This window comes from Zea mays, chromosome 1, assembly GCF_902167145.1.
Source record: "Zea mays cultivar B73 chromosome 1, Zm-B73-REFERENCE-NAM-5.0, whole genome shotgun sequence".
Lineage (NCBI taxonomy): Eukaryota > Viridiplantae > Streptophyta > Magnoliopsida > Poales > Poaceae > Zea > Zea mays.
The window spans coordinates 290,547,181-290,555,752 of NC_050096.1; the positions used below are offsets into that span (position 1 = coordinate 290,547,181).

Consider the following 8,572-nt stretch of genomic DNA (forward strand, 5'->3'; position numbering starts at 1 on the left):
TTCGCATCGGTCTACCACCTACAATCCAACAGGGTAGTAGAACGCGCCAACGGGAAGATTTTCAATGCTATAAAGAAGAGACTTCTAGATGACAAAAAGGGCAAGTGGGCCGAGCAACTTCCTGATGTCATTTGGGCACTCAACACAACAGAATCTAGAGCCACCGGATTCACCCCTTTCCGCTTAATGTACAGATCTGAAGCCATGACTCTGCAAGAACTAAAGCACGGATCACCACGAACAAATGCCACAGCTACACAGATATCGATGAGTCAACTACCAAGGACCTTCTCGATGGAGATCGTGTTTTTGTCGTCGAAACATTGAATAGATACCAAGCGCAAACAAAGGCATGGTGGGACAACAATATCAGTCCTAAAGAGTTCGACGAAGGGGACCTCGTCCTCATCAGAACCAGCAGAACAGAGTCCCGAGGCAAACTCGAGCCAAAATGGGAAGGACCCTTCATCATCAAGAAGAAAATGTCCCCAAATAGCTACAGGCTCACAAAACAATCCGGCGAAGACCTCGAGCATTCATGGAATATAAACAACCTGAGAAAATTTTATGTATAAGGCAACAAATTCCAAGTACTTCGCGCCTTTGTAACACCTACAAACATTATTCTAGTCGGGCCCGCACTCTTTTCCTCGCGAGGGGTGAGGTTTTTAATGAGGCGGCGCCATGTAATGTATCACCACAAAAATCCCCCACAAAAAATAGACTCCATGACAGCATGATGTCGAAAAAGACTGCGGAGTTGGTCATCGGTATTCGACGCTAAAACAGTCACCGCAACGACCAGCTTAAACAGACGTTGCATGTGACAAGCCCTATTCAAGCAAAATTCATCTAAGGGTGCAACTGGATTAGCACAACAAGTGTGTAATAGCACCCAAGGGTGCGAAGTCGTCCAACAGACGCATGTTTTTATCCAAGCAAAAGTCGCCAAAGGGTGCAGCTGGATCAGCACAACAAGTGCGTAACAATATCCAAGGGTGTGAAATCGTCCAGGAGACACATATTTTTATCCAAGCTTAAGTTGCCTATGAGTGCAGCTGGATCAGCACAGCAGGTGCATCACAAAGGTGCGAAGTCGTCGCCAAGATAGACGTTTATACCCTAGCACAAGTCTCTTAAGGGTGTAGCTGGATCAGTACATACGTATTTGTGACACCTAAGAACGCGAAGTCATCCAAGGATGCAGCTGAGATAGCATAAATGCATTTAAATAGTACCACAACGAAAGGTACATCATATTTCAAATACAAGATGCAAAATAAAGCACAAGAAAATCATTCAAATACAAGTGTCCCCATAGCCGTCCTTTGGCGAAGGGGGGAGGGCAGCGTTTTCGCTTGAATTCACCTAAGAACAGCGATGGAAACATGCATCTCACATCTGCTCTTCTTTCAGGATAAGGCCGGCTTCACGGAAATTGAAAACATCAGTTTCAACTCCTCACTACCAAAAAGATCTCGCAGATCCCCCTCTCCAAAACATGACCCAACCGTCGGAGCAAGGATGATCCGACGGGTCCCCTCCTCCAACCGCATTCCATTCCGGAGATGAGACCTCTTCATTCCCATTTGGCGAAGTCTTCGGGGGACTGCAATGTCTTGCGAAGACTCACCAAGCATTCCCACATTTTGTTTTGACACCCCAATCCTTCTTTGACCCCGTGGCTCACCCAGGGCAACCCTGAGCGATGTCCCCGCCACCATAGTGGGGGTGACCCTTGGCAAAGACTCCACGACAGACAAATCTAGCGCCACAAAATAATCTAGGTCATCTTTTGAAGACTCGTCGCCCATCCCAGCAAACGGGCTCATCAACCCTTCACCCTCCGAAGGCCATGACTCAACATCGGATCCATCATCAGATTCATCACTACTAAGAATTATCACACTCTGACACATTAACAATTCATCATTCTCGTTATCATCAAAGTTTGCTTGCACAAGTCTAGACGGCGGAACCTGCGCAGCAGCCGAGCTTAAGTATCATAAAAACGAACACCGTCAAACCACTCCTACTATATTCTTTAAACCCATGCAGAAGTCCCCGCCGTCGCAGGGCCCTCAGCGTCGCCTTCCTTAAGCGAGGACTGCTCTTCCGCTCCCGTCTCCAAATCGGCGTCCTTTCGGGCCACCGAGCTCTCTAGGCCGGCGAGGTCCTCCACTTCTTCATCCCTCATCGCCTGCGAAGACAGCACAACAACGCGTCAGATAGTGAACTCACACAAATCACCCTCGCTAAAGACACAAGCGTACCTTTGCAAGTGCTCGGTCGGCCCTCTCCCGAATGACATCGTTGCCGTGAGGACCCCACATCCTATCGTAAAGTGCCCCAGCAGAACGCTTTAGCATGTCGTCTTCGACCTGGAATACACCCGCATCGAAGTCCTCGTTGCTCCGATCGAAGGTCTCGAAGTGCCTACAACGCTCGCGGCACAAAGCATTCGCAGCCCCCTCACAGGACACGAGCGACGCGTAGGACATAAGGCCCATCACGATGGACGTGAGTGACTCTAACTCCTCTTGCAGCCACCCAAGGAAGCGGGTCCCCACCTCCTCCCCCGACTTGTCAAAGGGAGCAGTTTGCGCACCGAGGTCACGGTACGCATCCACAAAAAGTGTGTGCGCCCGATCAACCTCGACATGTGTGGCCGACTCCGTTTTCTCGCGGTAGGCACACATGTTCCTCACCTCAAGCTCTAGGCCGGCGGCACACTGGCGGGCAGCTTGGGCCTCTGCGCGGGCGTTCTCCGCAAGCCTCTGCGCGGCCGATGTCTTCTTTCTCCTTCTCAAGAACCGTCACCTTATCGAGAAGTTTTGTGGTGGTAGAGAAAAACAGATCTACACGCTTCGTGCGTGACGCACGACGGTGGAACTACAGTCTAATTTTAAAGAAATAAGTGTTGATAGGTTCGAAGAAATGCAAGGAATTTTTTTAGTAAAAGCATATCTAAACGTGGAACTATGGGTTGATTTTGAAGAAATAAGGGGTTTTTTGTGGGGAAAACATATCTGCCCAACTTGTGGCTGTTGCATGATTGTTGGTTACGCATATAAGGCTACGAATTGATTTCGAAGAAATAAAAGAGATTTTTGTGCTGGTAGAAAAAACAGATCTACATATTTCATGCGTGAAGCAATGCAGATTGATTTTAAAGAAATCTTTGTAAAAGTGATGATGTCAGACGAATATGGAAACTTAATAGAAGTTTTGATAGTGTTTTATAGACGTAGAGATTAGTACTGAATCTGTAAAAATTGTGTTCGATGGTCAGCTTTAGTACGCAAATCGACTATGCGGAAATAAAATTGCTTAAGTGTATATATTTGATATTTAAGCAATAACAATAACATAAACTGAATGAACCTAAACGATAACATAAATTGTTCACTTATTCAACTCTCTACTTCTGCATAGGGAACTTGACTGTCATAAGTCATCATCCAAGACTTTCACCCCACTAGCAAGCCTCCGACGCTCCATCTGCGCGAGACTCTGAGGATTCCTTATCGCGTCCAGCATCCTGTCGAGGGACTGAACGAACTCCTGGTGCTGACGAGCAACCTGGGGATCTAAAAACCTGACGAGGTGCTGCGGCTCATGTTCCTGCACGTTCATTGCGAGCAGTGGGCATCAGATAGATTTTATAAGAAGAAACCAAGCAGAAACTATCTGCACTCTACGATTCTGGGATTGGAATTGAAACGGCAGGAGGAAAAGGAACTAACCGTCCTCCCGATGTCGTCCGTCTTGGTTCGCGGCACATACGCGTTGCCGCAGACCGACCGATCCCCCGCCGGCGGAATATAACGGCGGAGCGCCTCGCCTCCGCTGAAGCCGCGGTGGCCGCCGAAAAGACGACTGGCGGACTGGATCCCGATCCTCCCGAGCAACAAGCGCGACACCATGTTTGCCGAAGAGAAGGTCGTGGGATGTGGGAATCTCAGAGGTTGCGGTTGGTTCCCTCGCCTACCTTTCCCCTTCGCCAAGTATGTAGGCAGGCTGTGGCCTGTGGCGGCAGAGATATATATGCTGACTGAAGGGAGTCCGCGAAGCATCACTTTGGCGCGGACGGTTAGACGACCTCTCGTCTCCTCCCCTCTTTCGGCGTTTCGGTTATTGGTCACGTATTCTAGAACTCGAAGTACGTGTCCCTTTCTTTTCTGTGGAGTGGAGGAACGACGCGCTGTCACGATTGGTACTTCTGTGTCTTAGGCTAATCACAATGAAGATTTCATGAGGTGTTTCATGTATTAATTAGCCTGCCACATCAGCTATTTTGATGACGTGTCATATCATTTAAGAAGAAAGAATTTCATGGAGTTTTATGGGGATGAAACCATGTTAACTCGTTTCCAAGGTCTTGGAAACTGTGTGAAACATCCACTGAGAGTGTTTTGTTTCATCTTCATATAATTGAGTAAATCCTATTGTTTATTTATATGCAACATTTAATAAGTATGTTGACATGAAATAGTGAGATGAAACTCTCTATTGAGAGAGGGTGTTTCATTCATAAATAAAGCTGATGTGGCATTTTTGGAAATAGGGACATGAAATCCTCATTGTGATTAGCCTTAGGGTGAAAATGTTCAATGGCAAGCAATAGCAGAAGAAAGGGTCTCAAATTAAAGGCAATTTTACTAGACACACCAAGTTATTTTTTGTGAATCACATTTGATATAAAATTTATTTTTATTAAAGAGTAAAATACATCAACGGTCCTTAAATCTGGCATGTCGTGTCATTTAGGCCTCGAACTTAGAAAATCAGGAAAATAAGTCCTCAAACTTAGTCAACCAGACCTATACAAAATCGTCCAAAACCGGTTTGCTCAAACCAGATGCTGATGCAGTATACCAAGTTCGGGGACTACACACGTATCAAGTGGTGCCCGACAGGTGTGGAGAGGCTCCAACGAGGCATTGTCACGTCGCCATCCGGTTTCAGCAAATCCAGTTTTGAATGATTCTGCACGTGGCAGCAAAGTTCAAGGACACGTTTTCGTGGTTTTCTATGGGATCTAAGGGACGCATCGTGTCAAGTTTAAAAACGGTTCATGCATTTTACTCATTATTAAACATTGTATGAGAAATATGTGAAAATTTTCATATAATCTATTACTATCAACTATCAAGTGATGTGTCGAATCGGATGGCGAACACCGTTATTAGAAGTGTTGTTCGCTTGCCTTTAATCAGAACGGCTTCTACTCATTGTTTTGTCTCTATGAACTAAAGTGGCAGCAGTTCGAATAACTGTCTTTAATTCTAAACGAAAAATCTTCAGTTATAGATCAGTAGAAATATCATTCTTGCTTCGTAAACAAGAGTGAGTTATGGATCAACAATGACATCGAGTTGCCAAATATACGGTGGAAACTAAAGTTCAGATTTGAACAGAAGAACAAAAAAAAGGAGAAGAGTGTTGACCAGACATATACGGCGTAAATGAATGTAGTAGAAATACAAAGGATATACATACGTACAACGTTAGGAACAAAAAGAAAGCACGCGACTCACAAACAATGACATCACTCTCGCGTACACTGGTCACCGCACCACCTGTGCATGGTGGCCACGGCGAACGCAAACCTGCAGGAGCACGCGCGTCTACGCCGATGGAGGCGGTGCCGCGAACGGCATGGGCACGGTAGGGACCGACGGCATCGGCGGCAAGACCACCTTGGGGACGACAGATGGAACAACAACGGGCATCGGTGGGAGGGTCAGCTTGGGCAGCACGGACGGGACGGCGGGCATTGGCGGCAACGGCACGGCCACCTTGGGAGCCGCTGGCATGGGCGGGAGCGTCATCTGCGGCACGGTGACCGCGGGCACGGCCGGCATAGGTGGCAGCGCCACCTGTGGCACTGGCGGCAACGTTGGCAAGGTGGGCACAGCGGGGAGGCCAGGGACGACACCAGCAGCAGCGGGAGCCGCTGCCGTGTCGGCCAAGTGGCGCGCCGCATGGCAGTTGTTGCTGGCCAGGACTGCGCACGCCACGACCACGGCCACCAGGAAGCGCGCAGCGGAAGCCATACTGCTAGCAGTAGCCTAAGGGCCTGTTTGTTTACCCCCCAGATTATATAATCTGGATTAAATAATCCTAAGAGGCAAACAAACAGTCCAGCTTATTTTCCCAGATTATATAATCTAACCCCTTGGATTATGATAATCCATAAGCAAGTGAGGAGGTGCTTATTTCAGATTATTTTTTCCCACTTCCCCACTACCCTTTCAAGTTTCCTAGAAATGACCCACCATTGCCATTATAATCCACCGAATCGTTTTTGCGCCTAGTACTAGTCAATTTGGGGATGAAGAAGGTGACATGAATGTCTTCCGTGATAATATTGATAATGCAATATTTGCCAATGTCAATTGAATTATTTTTTATATATATATGAGTTTCAACCTAGTACAAATATAGAGGGCATTCTTGTCTTCCTCATACAAAAGAATCCTATTAACAACTCAAATAATCTGGGTAAACAAACAGGACTACTCAGATTATATAATCCAGATTATATAATCCAGATTATATAATCCTCCAAAAATAATCTAGATTATATAATCCATGGGGGTAAACAAACAGACACTAAAGCTCTCTCGAAACGGCTTGATGTACTCCCCTCTGGTTATGCTGCTGCTGCAGGAGGAGGCAAGGTCGGGTCTTGCTGTGTTGCGAAGAACATGGCTCAAATGCGTCGCGATTTATAGGCTAATTAGGGAGGGTGCGATTAGATGGGTGGGTGGCCGGATCGGTGTGGCAGCGCAAGTTGGTGATCAGAATGGCAAGACAGGACAAGTAAGATTAGTTGCAGCGATCGATCGAGGCGGATTCTTGCTCGTCCTGTGCCTAGAATTTCAGCGTTTAGGTGAGCAGGGGATCGTGCGCTGCAGCAGCTACAAACTGATTGTAGTACTCGGCTGGCCAACGTCGCAGGGACGGCCACCGTTTGCATTGCATTGCAGGACACAGAGAGGGGACGCAGGCAGCAAGGCTACAAGGCATTGAGCAGAGCACATTTACACCATTCCATTGAAAATAGCAATTGCATTATACATTTACATGCGCAGCTACACTAGATGTGTTCATCAGATTGCTAAGCTTTCATTTAGGGGATGTAGCTCAGATGGTAGAGCGCTCGCTTAGCATGCGAGAGGCACGGGGATCGATACCCCGCATCTCCATTTTGCTTTTTTTTTGCAACATGCTTTATTTGTCTGCTTACTCTGCTAATCAGTGCGCCCTGTGCATTCAAGCGCTGAATCTTTATGTACATTTTATTTTATTTTATTGCCTGCTAAGCAGTGCTAGCCCTGTGCATTGAAGCGCTGAATCTTTGCGTGCTTTTCATTAACCACTAACATCATACGGTTTGCTTTTTTTAAGGTAGAGCTCAGATAATTGTTGTCAAGCAAACCTTTTTTCATATTTTTATCACGTTTGGGTTGTAGTATCTTTGCACAACCCTAACGGCTTTGGAAAACATTTGCAACACTTTTTATTTGTTGAAGAAACCGCGCCATTTATTTTCTGAGTGTCATTACACCAGCTGAATATACGGTGGACGAAACTAAAGTTCAGATTTGAACACGAGAAGAGTGTTGTTGGGGTGAAGGCGTAAGGCACCCCTCGCTTGACCGTTTCGTAATAGGAGCGGAACATGGAGGAAAAGCGAGAGCAGACGAATACTGAAAGAGCGAAGGCCCTAAGACGGAGGGAGCGTACGGAACAGGCAAAGGCCTTGCCGGTTCTCGTCTCAGCCAGGAACGACGAGGGCCTCTAGGACTGTCGAAGACCTGACGCATAGTGTCGGGGACCATAATTAGGGGGTACCCTCAAGTCTCCTAATTCTCAGCTGGTAACCCCCATCAGCATAAAGCTGCAAAGGCTTGATGGGTGCGATTAAGTCAGGGATCGGTCCATTCGAGGGACTCGATCACGCCTCGCCCGAGCCTAGCCTCAGACAAGGCCAGCCGACCCCAGAGGATCTCCGTCTCGCCCGAGGCCCCCCTCCAGCGACGAACATACTTACGGCTCGCCCGAGGCCCTGTCTTCGCCAAGAAGCAACCCTGACCAAATCGCCGCGCCAACCGACCAGATCGCAGGAGCATTTAATGCAAAGGTGGCCTGACACCTTTATCCTGACACGCGTCCTCCAGTCAACAGAGCCGAAGTGACCGCAGTCACTTCGCCGCTCCACTGACCGGCCTGACAGAAGGACAGCGCCGCCTGCGCCGCTCCGACTGATGTGCCGCTCGACAGAGTGAGGCTGACAGGCAGTCAGGCCCGACCTCAGGCACCATAGGAAGCTCCGCTTTGCCCGACCCAGGGCTCGGACTCGGGCTCAGCCCCGGAAGATGACGAACTCCGCTCCGCCCGACCCAGGGCTCGGACTCGGGCTCAGCCCCGGAAGACGGCGAACTCCGCTCCGCCCGACCCAGGGCTCGGACTCGGGCTCAGCCCCGGAAGACGGCGAACTCCGCTCCGCCCGACCCAGGGCTCGGACTTGGGCTCAGCCCTAGAAGACGACGAACTCCGCTCC

At 48.4% G+C, this 8,572-nt stretch overlaps 2 protein-coding genes and 1 non-coding gene across 3 annotated transcripts; 1 reads left to right on the top strand and 2 right to left on the bottom strand.

Moving 5' to 3' along the window:
• Nucleotides 1-3,311: 3,311 nt before the first annotated feature.
• Nucleotides 3,312-4,134, bottom strand: LOC103644118 (uncharacterized). The gene is made up of 2 exons (XM_008667310.4): nt 3,747-4,134; nt 3,312-3,624 (listed from the first exon to the last, which is right to left on the bottom strand). Exons 1-2 carry the CDS (start codon nt 4,074-4,076, stop codon nt 3,448-3,450), a joined length of 507 nt encoding a protein of 168 aa, XP_008665532.2. The 5' UTR covers nt 4,077-4,134; the 3' UTR covers nt 3,312-3,447.
• A 1,293-nt stretch (nt 4,135-5,427) lies between these two features.
• Nucleotides 5,428-6,074, bottom strand: LOC103644119 (protein PELPK1-like). The gene has a single exon (XM_008667311.2). It carries the CDS (start codon nt 6,057-6,059, stop codon nt 5,631-5,633), a length of 429 nt encoding a protein of 142 aa, XP_008665533.1. The 5' UTR covers nt 6,060-6,074; the 3' UTR covers nt 5,428-5,630.
• A 1,067-nt stretch (nt 6,075-7,141) lies between these two features.
• On the top strand, nt 7,142-7,214 carry TRNAA-AGC (transfer RNA alanine (anticodon AGC)). The gene has a single exon. It is a non-coding gene; the product is annotated as a tRNA-Ala (tRNA).
• Nucleotides 7,215-8,572: the final 1,358 nt, after the last annotated feature.